At 41.9% G+C, this 19991-nt stretch overlaps 1 protein-coding gene across 1 annotated transcript in view; it reads right to left on the bottom strand.

Annotated features, from left to right (window-relative positions):
• Positions 1–19991, bottom strand: part of daam2 (dishevelled associated activator of morphogenesis 2) — a 225724-nt gene that overhangs the window by 103345 nt on the left and 102388 nt on the right. The window contains 1 exon segment of the mRNA XM_046349916.1: positions 9647–9736. Within this exon segment, the coding sequence (XP_046205872.1) occupies positions 9647–9736 (90 nt within the window).

Genomic DNA, 19991 nt, shown 5'->3' with positions numbered 1-19991 from the left:
AGTGCATTATAAGCGGAATAGGGTGTTATTTGTGACACAACACATATGGGTAGTGGGTAATAGGTTCAGACACAAACAAACCCTACACCCCATCACTGTTTTGGTAAACAGCTGAGGGATGAGGTTGGAGAAATGTAACCACTCAAATTCATAGACAGTGCTATGGATGCATGGTCTGAGGTCAAAATTATATATAATATTGAGGTTACACTAATTATATAAATAATATTACACTGAACAAAAATATACACGCAACATGCAACAATTTCAAAGATTTTACTGAGTTACAGTTCATATAAGGAAATCAGTCAATTTAAATAAATTAATTAGGCACTAATCTATGCATGTTACATGACTGGGAATGCAGATACAGTATGCAACTGTTGGTCACAGATACCTTAACACCTGTTGCAACTCTAGGGGCAGTATTTTCATTTTTGGAAAAAAAAACTTTCCCATATTTTGAAAGCGCTGCGTGACAATGAGTCCCTATTGAGCTGTGAATGTGCTATGATTATGTTGAAGAATACCCATAGGGGGCTACATTGCGCAAGTGGTCACATGATGCTCCCGGAGAAAATCTCGCGTAAAGTACAGAGGTAGCCATTATTCCAATCGCTTCTACTGAGAAACCAATTGTCCCGGTGGATATATTATCGAATAGATATTTGAAAAACACCCTGAGGATAGATTCCAAACAACGTTTGCCATGTTTCTGTCGATATTATGGAGCTAATTTGGAATATTTTTCGGCGTTGTCGTGACCGCAATTTCCGATCGAAGAACAAACGGAGCTATTTCGACTACAAAAATAAAATTTGGGGAAAAAATTAACTTTGGCTATCTACCTGGGAGTCTCGTGAGTGAAAACATCCAAAGTTCATCAAAGGTAAACGATTTAATTTGATTGCTTTTCTGATTTTCGTGACAAGGTTGCCTGCTGCTAGCAAGGCATAATGCTATGCTAGGCTATCGATAAACTTACACAAATGCTTGTCTAACTTTGGCTGTAAAACATATTTTTAAAATCTGAGATAACAGGGTGATTAACCTCTGACACCCCATCCCGTGAACGGGACCGTTTTCATCATCTTACACTAATTAGCATAACGCAATGGACATAAATCTTCCTAGAAAATCTTCCTATTCATGAAAATCAAAAGTGAAATATATTGGAACACAGCTTAGCCTTTTGTTAATCACCCTGTCATCTCAGATTTTCAAAATATCTGGTGTGACCACTATCTCCTTCGCATAGAATTGATCAGGCTGTTGAATACCTATGTAAGAATGCTTTTTATTAACTATAGCTCATCATTCACCACCATAGTACCCTCCAAGCTCATCATTAACCTGAAGGCCTTGGGTCTGAACCCCGACCTGTGCAACTGGGTCCTGAATGTCCCCAGGTGGTGAAGTTAGGAAATATCACCTCCACTCTGCTGATCCTCAACACTAGGGCCCCACAAGGGTGTGTGCTCAGCCCCCTCTTGTACTCCCTTGTTCACACGACTGTGTGGCCAAGCACGCCTCCAACTCAATCATCAAGTTTGCAGACGATGCAACAGTAGTAGGCTTGATTACCAACGATGACGAGACAGCCTACAGGGAGGAGGGTGAGGCCTCTGGCAGGGTGGTGCCAGGAAAATAACCTCTCACCCAATGTCAACAAAACAAAGGAGATGATCGTGGACTTCAGGAAACAGCAGAGGGTGCACCCCCCATCTATAATCGGCAGGACCACAGTGGAGAAGGGGGAAAGCTTCCAATTCCTTGGTGTACACATCACAGACAAACTGAAATGGACCACCCACACAGACAGTGTGGTGGAGAAGGCACAACAGACCCTCTTCAACCTCAGGAGGCTGAAGAAATTTGGCTTGTCACCTAAAATCCTCACAAACGTTTACAGATCTACAATTGAAAGCATCCTGTCGGGGTGTATCACTGCCTGATACGGCAACTGCACCACCCGCAACCGCAGGGCTCTCCAGAGGGTGGTGCGGGCTGCCCAACACATTACCGGGGACAAACTACCTGCGCTCCAGGACAACTACAGCACCCAATGTCACGGGAAGGCCAAAAGGATCATCAAGAACATCAACCACCCGAGCCACTGCCTGTTCAGCCCGCTATCATCCAGAAGGCGAGGTCAGTACAGGTGCATCAAAGCTGGGACCGAGAGACTAAAAAACAGCTTCTACCTCAAAGCCATCAGACTGTTAAACAGCTATCACTAGCACATTAGAGGCTGCTGCCTTTAGGCATAGACTAGAAGTCACTGGCCACTTTAAGGAATGGAACACTAGTCACTTTAATAATGTTTACATATCTGGCATTACTCATCTCATATGTATATACTGTATTCTATACCATTCTACAGTATCTTAGTCACTTAATAATGTTAACATATATTGCTTTACTCATCTCATATGTATATACCATATTCTATACTATTCTACAATTTTTTAGTCCGTTAACTCCATATGTATATAGTCTTAATTCATTCCTACTTAGATTTGTGTGTATTGTGTATATGTTGTGTAAGATATTACTTGTTAATGTCATGACGTTGGCCTCTGAGTATAGCAACCCCATCCCCCTCTCCCACTTGCCTCCCTCAAGTAGGCTGCTGTGGTCAGAAGTCATAAATTCCTGAGAAGACCTCATGGACACACAGTTATAGAAAGACGTTTTTCATGGAGACATAGGAAATACTTCCACCTCACAGAACTTGAAGTACGATCAAATTTCAAGTTCCAGAGAAAGTGTAAAATATTGGTGAAGTACCCAGCTACGAACTGGTCCGTTTGTCACAACTTGGAAAGCTCAAGAGAAACGGTGTGGACACATTAACAAAATGTTGTTTATATAATTGCCTCAGATATGAGGTTTATATCTAATTGTTGTATAAGATGAATGAGTGAGTATGATACTGTTTGTGTAATTGTGTAATATGTTTGTGGACTGTTTAATGAAGTAAAATACAATTCCCTTTTGATTTGAACTAAATCAGAGGACCGCCCCTGAGCCCAGTTAGGGTCAGACATCCTGGGACAGCCCTCTTCGGCCCTTCTGAATAAAACCCCAATCGGGTTTTCAATCAGCAGACCATGTTTCTCTCAATCACGGGAGTACAAAGGTTGCAGACCATTGCTGAATCTTCTAACCATACCACGTGGTTAAACTCTTATAAATCAAATCAAATTTTATTTGTCACATACACATGGTTAGCAGATGTTAATGCGAGTGTAGCGAAATGCTTGTGCTTCTAGTTCCGACAATGCAGTAATAACCAACAAGTAATCGAACTAACAATTCCAAAACTACTGTCTTATACACACAAGTGTAAGGGGATAAAGAATATGTACATAAAGATATATGAATGAGTGATGGTACAGAGCGGCATAGGCAAGATACAGTAGATGGTATCGAGTACAGTATATACATATGAGATGAGTATGTAAACAAAGTGGCATAGTTAAAGTGGCTAGTGATAAATGTATTACATAAAGATGCAGTTGATGATATAGAGTACAGTATATACGTATACATATGAGATGAATAATGTAGGGTATGTAAACATTATATTAGGTAGCATTGTTTAAAGTGGCTAGTGATTTATTTTACATAATTTCCCATCAATTCCCATTATTAAAGTGGCTGGAGTTGAGTCAATGTTAGTAGTGGCTGTTTTACAGTCTGATGGCCTTGAGATAGAAGCTGTTTTTCAGTCTCAGGCTCGGGTGGTTGTTGTCCTTGATGATCTTTATGGCCTTCCTGTAACATCGGGTGGTGTAGGTGTCCTGGAGGGCAGGTAGTTTGCCCCCGATGATGCGTTGTGCAGACCTCACTACCCTCTGGAGAGACTTACGGTTGTGGGTGGAGCAGTTGCCGTGCCAGGCGGTGATACAGCCCGCCAGGATGCTCTTGATTGTGCATCTGTAGAAGTTTGTGAGTGCTTTTGGTGACAAGCCAAATTTCTTCAGCCTCCTGGGGTTGAAGAGGCGCTGCTGCGCCTTCTTCACGATGCTGTCTGTGTGGGTGGACCAATTCAGTTTGTCTGTGATGTGTATGCCAAGGAACTTAAAACTTGCTACCCTCTCCACTACTGTTCCATCACCACTACTGTGGATAGGGGGGGTGTTCCCTCTGCTGTTTCCTGAAGTCCACAATCATCTCCTTAGTTTTGTTGACGTTGACCACCTGGGGGCGGCCGGTCAGGAAGTCCAGTACCCAGTTGCACAGGGCGGGGTCGAGACCCAGGATCTCAGGACCCCGGAAGGTTGCAAGTTCAAACCCCCCGAGCTGACAAGGTACAAATCTGTCATTCTGTCCCTGAACAGGCAGTTAACCCACTGTTCATAGGCCGTCATTGAAAATAAGAATTTGTTCTTAACGGACTTAGTTAAATAAAGTTTAAAAAAAATAAAAATAATAATAATTTTAAAAGTATGGATGACTCATAGTGAAGACTGGGTTCGTGCAGATAACCAACAATTTACGACATTTGGAATGAGACTAACGTGAGGTAAAATAAATAAATAATTTATCATAAGACTATTGATCAGATATGAAAATATTTAAAAAATATTATATTGTAATCTGAATACTTTCCTTGGTGCCCTGATTTCCTAGTTGATTATTCAGTTTAATCACGTAATACTAATTACTGGAATCTTTGACAAAAACTAAGTATTCAATTTAATGATAGTAAAGACACAACATCAGATATTACTGCACTGTCAGAGCTAGAAGCACAAGCATTATGCTATACTCGCATTAACATCTGCTAATCACGTGTACGTTACCAATAAAATGTGATTTGTTTGGAGCCTTTCCCTATCTAAAGCAGGTTTAATATATAGTGATTGTCCATAAGTTAAACATCCTGTCAGTTGCGGTCAGTGCAGTGAGGGAGGATGATCATTTTTTATTATTTTATTTATTTCCATTACATCATATGTGAGGACTGTCATTCATATTCCATTCACCCGGTTCAATGTAACAGCGATAGCTTTAGGCTACTACATCATACTCAAATTTTCCCTATAGCCATCATGAGGTTGCTACAACCTAGCCTATGAATTAAAGTTTACAATGTAGGTGCACACAGGTCAAGAGACAAATTTGAGGCAACAGACTGACATTCAAAACTGCCTTGAACACTCTTGCCTTCATACAGCTGATATAGCCCTCAAACTCAACTCTGGACCTCGAAGAAAGTTGCACTGCAGCCTCCGGCACACATGTATATGGTCCTTCTGTAGCTCAGTTGGTAGAGCATGGCGCTTGTAACGCCAGGGTAGTGGGTTCGATCCCCGGGACCACCCATACGTAGAATGTATGCACACATGACTGTAAGTCGCTTTGGATAAAAGCGTCTGCTAAATGGCATATATTATTATTATTATTATATTATAAGGTGTCGACATAGTTTAGAATCCAGGCTACTAACCTCTCTCACTCTTTCCCTTTCCCCACTGTCATCCGCTCTATCGGTTCAATAAAGTCCAAAAATACTTACAAAATATACAGATATTTTAATTTCAAAATCCTAAAACACACTGCACTGCAGTTTTATAGATACATTTCTAAAGTGGACTTGAGAACTCTTATTGGCATTCCAAATGTTATCATACGGGCAAAACAACAACAACAGCGACAACAGCAGCTGCTGGTTTTGCCCAAGTAACAAGAGGGCCACTGTTTCTAGAGACTGAGGGAAGGAAAGTTTCCCTAATCCGTGCTATGGCTCTGAGGTACTTCCCATTAAAATCACTGTCATCTCGACCAAACAATGGCTGCTTTGTGTGTGTGTGCGTGCATTCATGCGTGCCTGCATACGTTTGAATGTCTCTGTGTGTGTGTGTGTGCATGTGTGTGTGTGTGTGTGTGGACATCGTCCTACATTCTAAGCAGTCGGTGGTGCTGTTCTTCTCCCCATTTCCCTATACTCCCCTGGCTGCCTATAAATGAGAGGTGTGTTTGGTGTGTACACCTTGTTTTTGTTGTGACTTGTTCCTTGGTCCTGGCCTATATTTTCCTGGCTCTGCGACCGACTGTTTTAGTACGGGAGACTCACAAAGTGTATGATATACCGTATGTGACTCACCATCTGGATTCGGTCTTATGTAGCAAAATGTGCAATGGTGTTTTTTTCACATTGTATAAAAGTAGAGACTCAGAACTACAACATGGTTCACCATACACTGTATTTGAGGAACAATAGGAAAGTAATTCTGCATTGAAAGTTGAGTCAGGAAGTTAAAGCTTGGTCGCATATGGATCTTCCAAATGGTCAATGACCCCAAGTATACTTCCAAAGTTGTGGCAAAATGGCTTAAGGACAACAAAAGGTATTGGAGTGGCCATCACAAAGCCCTGACCTCAATCCTGTAGTAAATTGTGGGCAGAACTGAAAAAGCATGTGCGAGCAAGGAAGCCTACAAACCTGACTCAGTGACACCAGCTCTGTCAAGAGGAATGGGCAAAAATTCACCCAACTTATTGTGGGAAGCTTGTGGAAGGCTACCTGAAAAGTTTGACCCAAGTTAAACAATTAAAAGGCAATGCTACCAAATACTAATTGAGTGTATGTCAACTTCTGACCCACTTGGAATGTGATGAAAGAAATAAAAACCTGAATAATCTCCACTATTATTCTGACATTTCACAATCTTAAAATAAAGTGGTGATCCTAACTGACCTAATTTTTACTCTGATTAAATGTCAGGAATTGTGAAAAACTGAGTTTAAATGTATTTGGCGAAGGTGTATGTAAACCTCCGACGTCAACTGTATGTCTGTCATATTGAGGTGTCTAGCTATAAGTTAAACCTAATCAATCAAATGGATAAGAGTAACCAATTATGGTAATTCCAAATGCCCTTAACTAGGTGTCTTCGCTAGACAGACAAAGAGGGGGAGGAAGAAAGTGAAAAAGAATGAAAGTGAGAGAGGGAGAGGTGGGAAGAGAGTGGAAAAGAGTGGAAGACAGACAAAGAGAGATGCGAGAGAGAAACAAGATGGAGAGATAGAAACAGAGAGATTAAGAGAGCAGTGCAAATGAACTTAGACTTGACTGTTTCAACAACTGTTATCTTCCAACTTGTTTGGCAATCATACACAGGAGGGTGATTTTTACTAAGGTGGAGAAGGATGCCATGCTCCATTTCGGAGTGAAACGTATGATTTCCAAAATTAACCTATGCTTCTTCTGATGTGGAATTGTCAAGGTGGTGGACAGCTGGGCAAGTGAAATAACCTTTTGTTGATCAATCACATTCTATTATATCTGAAATTATTATGATTTCAATGAATGTCATATCAGAGAGCACATGTTTCAATGTGTTACTTTTTGCTTAAAGGTCATTCTAGCCTGCCAGAAGTTTGAGAGGGCGAAGACTGTGGCGCCGGAGATCAAGCCTTTCAAATTTGTTTCACCATAGCACATGTTCCCGGAAGTTTTGAAAAGTACATATCGCCCATTTGCAATACTCCAAATGTTCTCGCAGTAAAGTGTAACCTGTGTGTTTGCTTGTTTCCGTTTCTGTGTCTTATCCTGTTCCCTTTAACTCTGCTACTGTTCTCCAGGATCTAGGAATTCTGCCCAACATCCAGACGTGGATCACCTGAGGTCCTCCATTACCAAGCACGCTCCAACGTTTCATTACATCATCTACAGCTACTGTTATTGTCATGTTGTCATTATCTGCTCAGAAAGTTTTTTTGCTCAATCATACTGGGCACATAATATGTGAGATACACAAATGAACGATAAACACTAGCACTGCAAACACTCAGAACAAATAAAGCAGCAGTGCCTGGATTTTGCTGTCTCCCTCTTCATGTCCCCCTTCCGAGACGGTCTGCCTGTTGAGAACAAGTGACAGGCAGAACCTCCCACCCACACAGCAACCACCTCCTCTATATTCCACACACAGTAATTTAGTATTTTAGTCTGATTGTCATGTGAGTGTACAATGTTTTTGAGGGGTGAAAATAAATGAATGACACTGTACCAAAAACAATCAAAGTTTAAATATTAAAATCTTAAATAGTGCCAGGTTGGTTTTCACAGCTGTTTCACAAGCTGTTCATTATTGTAAGTTGTAAGGTATCCTTTGATGGTATTTATTTGTTCCACATCATTCATTGTTGTAACCTAGGACTTACAATATATACATATATATTCAACCACAAGGGTGTACTAATTATCTATGTGAGATAGAACAAAAATGTATTTTTTTACATTTTACCTTTATTTAACCAGGCAAGTCAGTTAAGAACATATTCTTATTTTCAATGACGGCCTGGGAACAGTGGGTTAACTGCCTGTTCAGGGGAAGAACGACAGATTTGTACCTTGTCAGCTCGGGGGGTTTGAACTCGCAACCTTCCGGTTACTAGTCCAACGCTCTAACCACTAGGCTACGCTGCCGTATCACAACAGAGGACTACTGAAATTATATTATTTCAGTATAGATTAGGGAAGGGCAGGTGAAAATAAAAACATGACAGTCAGACAAGCCAGTGTATGAATCAAATGGATTTGCATATGAATGGAGTGTATATTTGCTGTAAGTGGCTAATGTGTCAAGCAGATTACATATTTTCTTTGCCATTTCCGAAAAGTATCAGCGTGTAAGACATGGATTTCATGTTGTAATGTTAACCAGGTACCCAAACGTAGTTAGAAGTAATGTTTTCATTTTATTAGCTAAACAAAACTTAAACAGCAAATTTGTCGTGGAAATCAGCCTTGTTTACATAGCGATGATGAAAATAATGTCATCTAGGCTGTAATGTTCTCCAAAATTCTAATCATTAGGTCAACACACCGTTGATATAGCCACGGGCAACGGACGCTAGTAGTTCATGGAATACCATTGTGATGCAGAGGAGGACCCTTTTTGGCCGGGGAATATTATTTGGGATGGCAGGCCCCCATTGATTTTGTTAGTCATTCTCACTCAGATATCATATTAACATGGCATTAGTCATTACAAAATGTGTCAAATTGCAGGAAATTTGCTTTAAAACTGCAAAAATGTCTCTCCACCCCATAGCAGAACTTGTAGAATTGTAATAATTCAGCTGTACAACTGCACTGTTTTGCTTAGGGCCCCCAAAAGGTTAGAGCCGGCCCTGCAAACACAGGGGCACATGTGCTTTGCCAAAAATGATTCTCCCCAAAAGGACTTTGGGAAGTTCATGTCCATGTCCCAAATGGCGCCAGAGACAAGGCTCTGTTCAAAAGTAGTGCACTACATAGGGGATAGTGTGCCATTTGGAAAGCACACCTTGTGTATTTATTTCATTTGCTGTTGAGCAAGGGGTCCAAGCACACTTTCTTCTATCAAGAATGCCGTTTCCTCACAGAGACCTGACCACAGAGTAAGCCAGCGCTGTTATGGAACGAGAAAGGAAGGACATTATGGCAAGAGAAAGGGGTGAAAGGGAGGTCTAACCAAAACATTCCCCCTTTCGGACTGTATGTTGACAATCTGAAGCTGCACGAGGGAACAGTCTGTTCAAGAGATGAGATTGGATATAGTGTGTGTGTGTTCAACTAAGGGCAATGGGATAAATATTGTTGATTCTAAATAATGTTCTGTGTGAGTGTGTGTGTACCAGAACTCACCTTCTTCTTGCTGCAGTAGATCTGCCATTTCTTCTCAGCAGGTAGAGCAAACATTGCCTCCCTGTTCTTGTCTGTCAGGTCCAATTCATCCTGTGACAACAGAAAAAAGGCAATGAATCAATCAGTCAGTCAGTCACAATCAATCCATCAATTAGTCAATCAAGGAATTAAGTAATCAGTTATAGGATTATCTCATTTATTGTTTTGAGGATTCATAATATGTCAAGGATGTTAACCCACTGTTCCTAGGCCGTCATTGAAAATAAGAATTTGTTCTTAACTGACTTGCCTAGTAAAATAAAGGTAAAATTTAAAATAAAATTTAAAAAATAGCATCGAATAGTCCCCGTGAAATGCAACTGTTCAGGAAAGTCAGGAACAAATACACACTGTCAGTCAGGAAAGCAAAGGCCAGCTTTTTCAAGCAGAAATTTGCATCCTGTAGCTCTAACTCCAAAAAAGTTCTGGGACACTGTAAAGTCCATGGAGAACAAGAGCACCTCCTCCCAGCTGCCCACTGCATTGAGGCTAGGTAACACGTTCACCACCGATAAATCCATGATAATTGAAAACTTCGGCCAACCTTCTCCGCTGTGCAATCTGGTTTCCGAACCGGTCACGGGTGCACCTCAGTCACGCTCAAGGTACTAAACGATATCATAACTGCCATCGATAAAAGACCGTCTTCATCGACCAGGCCAAGGCTTTCGACTCTGTCAATCACCATATTCTTATTGGCAGACTCAGTAGCCTCAGTTTTTTTAATGACTGCCTTGCCTGGTTCACAAACTACTTTGCAGACAGAGTTTAGTGTGTCAAATCGGAGGGCATGTTGTCCGGTCCTCTGGCAGTCTCTATGGGGGTGCCACAGGGTTCAATTATCGGGCCGACTCTTTTCTCTGTATATATCAACAATGTTGATCTTGCTACGGGCGATTCCCTGATCCATCTCTGCGCAGACGACACCATTTTGTATACTTCTGGCCCTTCCTTGGACACTGTGCTATCTCACCTCCAAACGAGCTTCAATGCCATACAACACTCCTTCCGTGGCCTCCAACTGCTCTTAAACACTAGTAAAACCAAATGCATGCTTTTCAACCCTTCGCTGCCTGCACCCGCTCGCCCGACTAGCATCACCACCCTGGATGGTTCCGACCTAGAATATGTGGACATCTATAAGTAGCTAGGTGTCTGGCTAGACTGTAAACTCTCCTTCCAGACTCATATCAAACATCTCTAATCTAAAATCAAAATCTAGAGTTGGCTTTCTATTTCGCAACAAAGCCTCCTTCACTCACGCCGCTTACCCTAGTAGAACTGACTATCCTACCGATCCTCGACTTCGGCGATGTCATCTACAAAATAGCTTCCAATACTCTACTCAGCAAACTGGATGCATTTTATCACAGTGCCATCCGTTTTGTTACTAAAACACCTTATACCACCCACCACTGTGACCTGTATGCTCTAGTCGGCTGGCCCTCGCTACATATTCGTCGCCAGACCTACTGGCTCCAGGTCATCTACAAGTCCATGCTAGGTAAATCCCCGCCTTATCTCAGTTCACTGGTCACGATGGCAACACCCACCCGTAGCACGAGCTCCAGCAGGTGTATCTCACTGATCATTCCTAAAGCCAACACCTAATTTGGCCGCCTTTCCTTCCAGTTCTCTGCTGCCTCTGACTGGAATTGCAAAAATCGCTGAAGTTGGAGACTTTTATCTCCCTCACCAACTTTAAATATCTGCTATCTGAGCAGCTAACCGATCGCTGCAGCTGTACATAGTCCATCGGTAAATAGCCCACCCAATTGATCTACCTCATCCCCATACTGTTTTTATTTATGTACTTTTCTGCTCTTTTGCACACCAGTATCTCTACCCGCACATGACCATCTGACCATTTATCACTCCAGTGTTAATCTGCTAAATTGTAATTATTTGCCTACCTCCTCATGCCTTTTGCACACAATGTATATAAACTCTTTTTTTCTACTGTGTTATTGACTTGTTTATTGTTTACACCATGTGTAACTGTATTGTTGTCTGTTCACACTGCTACGCTTTATCTTGGCCAGGTCGCAGTTGTAAATGAGAACTTGTTCTCAACTAGCCTACCAGGTTAAATAAAGTTGAAATAAAAAATAAAACAATATAGATAGACTTCTCCCCATATTAGCTACTACTGCATCAATATGTTTTGACCGTGACAGTTTATAATCTAGCGTTACTCAAAGTAGTTTAGTCATCTCAACTTGCTCAATTTCCACAGTATTTATTACAAGATTTAGTTGAGGTTTAGGGTTTAGTGAGGGTTTTGTTCCAAATACAAATAGAATTAGAAATATTTACGGCAAACTTATTTCTTGCCACCCACTCTGAAACTAACTGCAGCTCTTTGTTGAGTGTTGCAGTAATTTCAGTCGCTGAAGTAGCTGACGTGTATAGAGTCAGCTGTATACATAGAAACTCTGGCTTTACTCAGTCAGTGGCATGTCATTAGTAAAAATTGAAAAAAGCAAAGGGCCTAAACAGCTACCCTGGGGAATTCCTGATTCTCGCTGGATAATATTTGATAGGCTTCCATTAAAGAACACCCTCTTTGTTCTATTAGACAAGTAACTCTTTATCCACATTATAGCAAGTGTAAAGCCATAACACATACATTTTCACCAGCAGTAGACTATGATCAATAATGTCAAAAGCTGCACTGAAGTCTAAGACAGCCCCCACAATCATTTTATCATCAATTTCTCTCAGCCAATCATCAGTCATTTGTGTAAGTTCTGTGCTTGTTGAGTGTCCTTCCCTACAAGCATGCTGAAAGTGTGTTGTCAATTTGTTTACTGTAAAATAGCATTGTATCTGGTCAAATACAATTCTTTCCAAAAGTTTACTAAGGGTTGGTAACAGGCGGATTGGTCGGCTATTTGAGCCAGTGGGGCTTTACTATTCTTGGGTAGTGGAATGACTTTAGCTTCCCTCCAGGCCTGAGGGCACATGCTCTCTAGTAGGCTTAAATTGAATTGGTGGCAAATAGGAGTGGAAATAACATCTGCTATTATCCTCAGTAATTTTCCATCTAGATTGTCAGACCCTGGTTTGTCATTGTTGATAGACAACAATCATTTTTTCACCTCTTCCACACCGACTTTACGGAATTCAAAAGCACAATTATTGTCTTTCATAATTTGATCCGTAATACTTGGATGTGTCGTGTCAGCGTTTGTTGCTTATCTTGCCAAGTAGTAGTAGTTTGCAGTATCAGTGGGCTTTGTGATGAATGAGCCATCTGATTCAATACATGAAAAAGCCGAGTTGTCTTTTTTTCCCAAAATGTCATTTAAGGTGCCCCAAAGCTTTTTACTATCATTCTTTATATAATTTATCTTTGTTTCATAGTGTAGTTTATTTTTATTTAGTTTAGTCACATATCTTAATTTGGCTTATGTTTGCCAATCAGTTGGGCTGCCAGACTTAATTGCCGCCAGACTTAATTGCCATACCTTCTGCCTCATCCATCTCAACCATACAATTTTTAAATTCCTTGTCAATCCAGTCATTTTCTTAATGGGTGAGTGCTTATTAGTAACTGGAATAAGTACTGTAGTTTCATAAATGCGTCAAGTGCAGCGTCTGGTTGCTCCTCATTACAAACCACAGACCAACAAATATTATTTACATCATCAACATATGAATCACTACAAAACGTAGAGTTGAATAGTGAGGGGAAGAGAACGATGCTTAATTATGTAATCACACATTGTGAATGAAGTCTTATCAGTCTACTCTGTCTACTTGGAGTACAAAGTGAAAGTGTGCATAATTTACTAAGTCTGAATCAAAACGACTCCAATGGTTGGGAAGAAATTAATCATGACATCTCTGATGATTATTCTTCTGATTCTGAGCCTCAGCCTGAACCTATACCACCGAAGCTTAAACGCAAAAATGCCAGAACAGTGCGCACTGAGCAGTTGCCTGCGCCACCACCAAATTAAACAGTGAGACATCTGATAGAACAAGACCGTGACAATGCTACCGGCTGATTATCAACACAAATTGTCATCACTGAGAGAGCAGACTCTACACCCATCCCTTGAAAAAATAGCTTTTGTTGTTTACGTGACATGGACATTCTACAACTGATGCCATTGCGTGAAGATGCATAAGCACGAACTTACAATAATTGACTATTTTTGACTGCTGTCATATCGGCACATATTCATGATAATGCAATCATCATTACTTTTGGGCCGAATTTCACAATTTAACAAGCACACTTGGCGCTTATAATGATGTTTAGGCTACTAATGTCTTAGTGGTTGAGGTGTAAATTTTTTTGTCGTTCGGTTTTTGCTTTCGGTTTCATAGTTGTAACAAAGGTACTCCACGAATAACATTTTTTGAACACTTTAGTGTTTGTGCTTTTACATATAGCCTACAGGGTCATAAACTAATGAAAATGCCATTGTGTTATAAGATACATTCTGCATTTATTGCCAGTCAGACAGTAAATTCAACAGTGAGTAAGTATGTCAATCATCGGACCGACAGTCGACTGCCAACGAATCCGAAGGCAGCCAACAGCCGCGACACCACTGATGGGTTTAGTATTCACTGCGGTGACTATTTGTTCACCCTGGAACAAGGTGCTTCCCTCCCGGAGACTTTTGAAATGCATATGAGCTCAGGAAATGAATCTCAGCCATGGAAGAAAGTAAATAAAGTCTTGGAAAGAGCCCTCTAGCAGTAGAGAGAAAAGAAAGAGGGACAGATAGAGAATGGGGGTGTGTGTGAGAGAGAGAGAGAGAGAGAGAGAGAGAGAGAGAGAGAGAGAGAGAGAGAGAGAGAGAGAGAGAGAGAGAGAGAGAGAGAGAGAGAGAGAGTGAGAGAGAGAGAGTGAGAGAGAGAGAGAGAGAGAGAGAGAGAGAGTGAGAGAGAGAGAGTGTGAGAGAGTGTGAGAGAGAGAGTGTGAGAGAGAGAGAGAGTGAGAGAGAGGGTGAGAGAGAGAGTGTGAGAGAGAGTGTGAGAGAGAGAGTGTGTGAGAGAGGAGAGAGGTGTGAGAGGTGAGAGAGAGGTGAGAGAGAGAGTGGTGAGAGGGAGAGAGAGAGAGTGAGAGAGAGAGAGAGGAGAGAGAGAGAGAGAGAGAGAGAGAGAGAGAGAGAGAGAGAGAGAGAGAGAGAGAGAGAGAGAGAGAGAGAGAGAGAGAGAGAGAGAGAGAGAAGATGTTAAAGCACCAGGCTTTGTGCTCCACTAATCTGGGCCATAATGACTAGGTTGCCATGATGTCAACCATGCAACCAGCCCCCCAACCAGACCCTGTCCAAGGTTGGGGGCTGAGCCTGGACAATCAAATGTTTGTTTGTTAAGCATAGCATCAGGGTTCAATTGTACAATTACAACACATTGGTTTGTCTGACATCCATGTTAAGTGACCAGTGTGTTAAGAAGCAGCGCGGCTTGGCAGAGCATGCTTCGAAAGGACGCATGTCACGATCTTCGCCTCTCCCGAGCCCATTGGGTAGTTGTTGAAATGAGACAATGTCGTAACTACCAATTGGATATCACGGCATTGGGAGAAAATGGGGTAAAATTTTATAAACAATAGTAAAAAAAATAATAAAAATATACAATTACAGAATCTGAATTACAAGTTTATTTTATATACAAGAAAACAAGCGTTGGACTGCCAGGGGTAACAGAGGGGCTGTCTTCAGCTATTCAGCTCTAAGCCAGGCATTTCAATTGGAGAGCCAACTGCAGAGATGCAGTAGACATAGGAAGGAATATAACTTTTTGTTTTATCTCACCTTTATTTATATAGGTAATTCAGTTTAGTCTGGCTGGCATTTTTGTGCACTTCATGTCCAAATCATCCTTTGTTTGTATCTAAAAATGTTTTGTCTAACAAAGAAATTACTTATAGATGATATGGACAAGTGCGAAAATACTAATATAGGTACCATTGACTTTCATTTGATTTGTGCCACAAATGCAAACTATTTAGCATTTGAAACAGTGGCCAGGTAAACAAAATCAAGGTGTGGCTTGCTGTCATATTCTGTCAAAACCAAGGTGTGGCTTGCTGTCATATTCTGTCAAAACCAAGGTGTGGCTGTCAATGACTGCTTGTAGGGTAAGGAAACCAATATGTACATTTGTAATTTGGATGAACTAACTCTTTAAGAGACGATTAGGTATGACATTATTATAATTTCATTTTGGGGGGAGAATGGAGGTGCAAACTTCCTTGTATATTTTAGTGAAGTTTTAGATAGTAGGAAGCGAGACATGGGGATAGACAAAGGAGGAGAAACAGGTAGGAAGGGCACAGACAGTCGGTGAAGCCGAGGCTCAAACCCCCATGGCCATGGAGGGTATGTTTAGTCCGGAGTCAGGAGTGTTAATGCGGTGCCAGACTATTGCAATATTGTAATAGATTCTGCTTACTAGTTTAAGTAGTGCACTATATGAGGCATAGGGTGCCATTTGGGATGCAGATATAGCTTTCAGTCCACATACAGTTCATCCCTGCACCAAAAACCCATTCTGAAATGCATTCTCTGCAGACGTATAAACTGCAGAATGAAATTGGGATAAGGAGAGGAAAAACACAAACTCCGATGCTCTGGGCTGATTGCCTACTCACGGGTCAGAGCCCCGGTGTCCAAACCACTGATGTTTTTGAGATGATCTGGCGAGTTCGGGAATCAGTGGGAAAAGACTCCTGGATTATTACCAGATGGGAAAGAGGCCCGGCGAGCTCCTTTCCTGTTCCTCCACTCAGCCTCCGCCTCCTGTTCATGAACTCGCCAGGCCATGGCTGCATCCCAAATGGCATGCTATTCCGTACATAATGCACAACTTTTGACGAGAGCCCTATGGACCCTGGTCAAAAGTAGTGTACTACATAGGTAATAGTGTGAGAGTGAGAGAGAGCGAGTGAGAACGAGAGAAAGCGAGTGAGAGAGGCAGAGAGAGAACGAGTGTGCACAGTTACACCACAACACCCCCTAAAAAAAATCACATGGCTCCCCCCCAGTGGTACCCACTCCCGCCTCCAAAACCGAACCGAAGAATCGAGAAACCTCCTGCACCCTTTCTCTGGTATGCCCCCACGTTGGCCTGTGCTCCTGTGGAATTCACATAAACCAAAGCTAATATTGATACACCTGCTGTCGGAAAAAGAAAAATACATACCTGGCTTTTCGTAACCCCAACTTATATTCATATTTCAGCTAAAAAACTAATTGAATAATGTTACAAATTAAAATGGGTGTCAAGCACATTGGATATGACAAGTGAGTTAGCTAGCTAGTAGTCTCCGAAATCATGCATAATTACATCAGATACTCGATTAAGTTCTGAGGGGAACTGTATGAGAAAATGTGCTAGAACGAGTCTACGGGCCCCCTCCCCTTCTCAATTTCGAAAGACGCGCATGCCACAAAGGATTAGCTATGTAGCTACTCGACTGTCTGTCATTCATTTCTTTGTTCCACTGCTGAGCAACTCATGAACTGCCTGCAGGGAGATGATACACACACACACCGGCATAGAATTGGATACAACAGAAACTGAAACTGTCATATTCCCTCTAGTATACCACATTGAAGCATTAGAAGGGTCGGGACTGTGTGACATAATGTACAGTATGAGAGTAGATTATTTTATCAGTAGTTCGAGGAGAGACAAACCATCTTCAGTGGCCTTGTGATTAGTGTCCACCTGAAATTGGAAGGTCGGGAGTTCAATCCCCAGTCGAGCCATACCAAAGCCTCTAAAAATGGAAACGGATGCCTTTCTGCTTGACACTTAGCATTAAAAAGATAGATTGGGGTTAGGGCGTGCTTGTACATCAAGCGGCCTCACACTACAGAAACAGGAGATACCCTATGGGCAGTTCTGGCTCGGACAAGACTTATCTGTTCAATTCTTACTTTTCTCCCCTATGATAGACTGTTACTTAGACCCGTCATTTTTGACTCAATAATCCTGAGCTGAGCAGGCCTGATAATGGACAAAAGGATATGATTGTGTGTTAGTATGTTAGTTTTGTTCATTTTGTGTGGAGAGACGTGGTAGACTTTTTTGGTACCCTTCCCTAGATCTGTGGCTCGACACAATCCTGTCTCGGAGCTCAACGGACAATTCCTTCAACCTCATGGCTTTGTTTTTTTGCTTTGGCATGCACTGTTAACTGTGGGACCTTATAAAGAGGCGTGTGCCTTTCCAAATCATGTCCAATGAATTGAATGTACCACAAGTGGACTCCAAGTTGTAGAAACATCTTAAGGATGATCAATGGAAACAGGATGCACCTGAGCTCGTTGCAAAGGTTCTGAATACTTACGTAAATTTGTTTATTTTTTATTTGCAAAAAAAAAATCATAAAACCTGTTTTTGCTTTGTCATTATGGGGTATTGGGTGTAGATTGCTGAGGAATTTTGATTTATTTAATACATTTTAGAATAAGGCTGTAACATAACAAAATGTGGAAAAAGGCATTGTATGTGCACCACGTCATTGCTCTCTCTCTCTCTATCTCTCTGCTGTGTCCACTGAGCCGTTGGTCCTCCCTGCAACCTCATTTGATAACGCTGGGCAGGCCTCTTGCTAGCCATCACTCAAATGGCAAGGGGCAGAAGCACATTGGCTGAAACTCGAATTACTAGGGGGGCTGGTGCACGTGGGGAAAATGTAGGGGAAAAAATGGCACCTATGGATTTCGTGGATAATTGAGGTAAAACAGTAATTCTGCTCATAGGCTATGCAGGTTTAAACTACACTTTCACACATCCAGCCCAAAGTGGGAGGTCTAAAAAATAAGCCAAAGTACCATTCAATCTCTTTAGGTATGATGCTTGGCCTTGATGACATATGTGTGTGTCTGTGTGCCATTGAGTGTGTATGGGGCATATGGGTCCTGTATGTGTGGATAAGATTGAGATTGCTTGCTGCTAACGAATGGCGCACGCATGCACACACATGATCTTCTACTCCAGCCCATTCAGGCTTGGACAGGAAAGGAGAGGAAAGACAGGCAAGATGGAAGGAAGTCATATAAGGCCCCGGGAGGACCAACAGGAAGCTGTAGCGACTAAACCAGACTTCTTTCCCAACCTATCCCATGAGGTCTTTGCCCTGGAGCAAGCTCAGAACCCGTATTCATCAACAGTCTCAGAGTGCTGATCTAGGAACATGTCCTCCCTGTCCATACTAGTCTAATCTCAGTGAGATGTCAGAGATCAGTGTCTTGGGCTTGGCACCGCTCTGGTATTTGCCAACTCCACTCATACATCCACCACCACCACAATTCCTCCCCCCACTGCTATTCTTCCATCAGACCCTTTTGATGAGCCAGTGTACCCCCCCTCTGGTCCAAGTGAGCCCTGGATCAAGCCCTGCTAATGGGGTTGGCTCAGGACATGGAGGGCTGGCAGAAGAGGAAGGTAAGGGAGATGGGGAAGGGGTGGGTGGGTAAAGGGGACCAAGAGAAAGGGAGGAGAGAAAGTGAGGTGAAACCAGAGAGAGAGAGAGAGAGAGAGAGAGAGAAAGCGAGAGGGGAGGGTAAGGAAAGAAGGAAGACAGTTGGACAGACATGGACAACTAGGGAAAGAGGAATAGAGAGGGAAGAGGAAGTAGGGTGTATCCCAGGCCTCCGCTGAGGGTAGTCACTCCAATGGGCTCTCAGGGGACAGAGGGCTGTTCCCCGTGTTACACAACACATTCTTGTTCTCATCCTGCTCGAAGGACCGTTCCCCCACAGCCAGGGAAACGTTAGGGTAGGGTTTTTAACATCCCAAGTTAGTTGACTGTGAATCTCTCTGGATAAGAGGATCTGCTAAATGACATGAGTTTAATGTCACATGAAACATAGTAAATAGAATGTACATTAAAACAACTATTTTGTGGTGGGGTCTTTGAAGGTTGCCATGCAAAGATCAAGGTCAAGGGTCAAGATTCTGGTCTTGGGCCGGACATTAGTTCTGGAATGGTGGGATTAAAACTGCCACAGATTAATCCCTGCTGGGGGACAGACAGGGGGAGAGAAACACATGGGGAAAGAGAAAAGGACAGAGGGGAACAGAGCCAGAGAGACAAAAAGAGAGAGGAAGAGAGGTAGAAAAAGATATATACAGTGGGACAAAAAAGTATTTAGTCAGCCACCAATTGTGCAAGTTCTCCCACTTAAAAAGATGAGAGAGGCCTGTGATTTTCATCATAGGTACACCTCAACTATGACAGACAAAATTAGAAGAAAAAAAATCCAGAAAATCACATTGTAGGATTTTTAATGAATGTATTTGCAAATTATGGTGGAAAATAAGTATTTGG

The sequence above is a fragment of the Oncorhynchus gorbuscha genome, linkage group LG05, assembly GCF_021184085.1.
Source record: "Oncorhynchus gorbuscha isolate QuinsamMale2020 ecotype Even-year linkage group LG05, OgorEven_v1.0, whole genome shotgun sequence".
Classification (NCBI taxonomy): Eukaryota; Metazoa; Chordata; class Actinopteri; order Salmoniformes; family Salmonidae; genus Oncorhynchus; species Oncorhynchus gorbuscha.
Note: the sequence above shows the minus strand (reverse complement) of the source record. Positions and strands in the feature narration are given on the sequence as shown.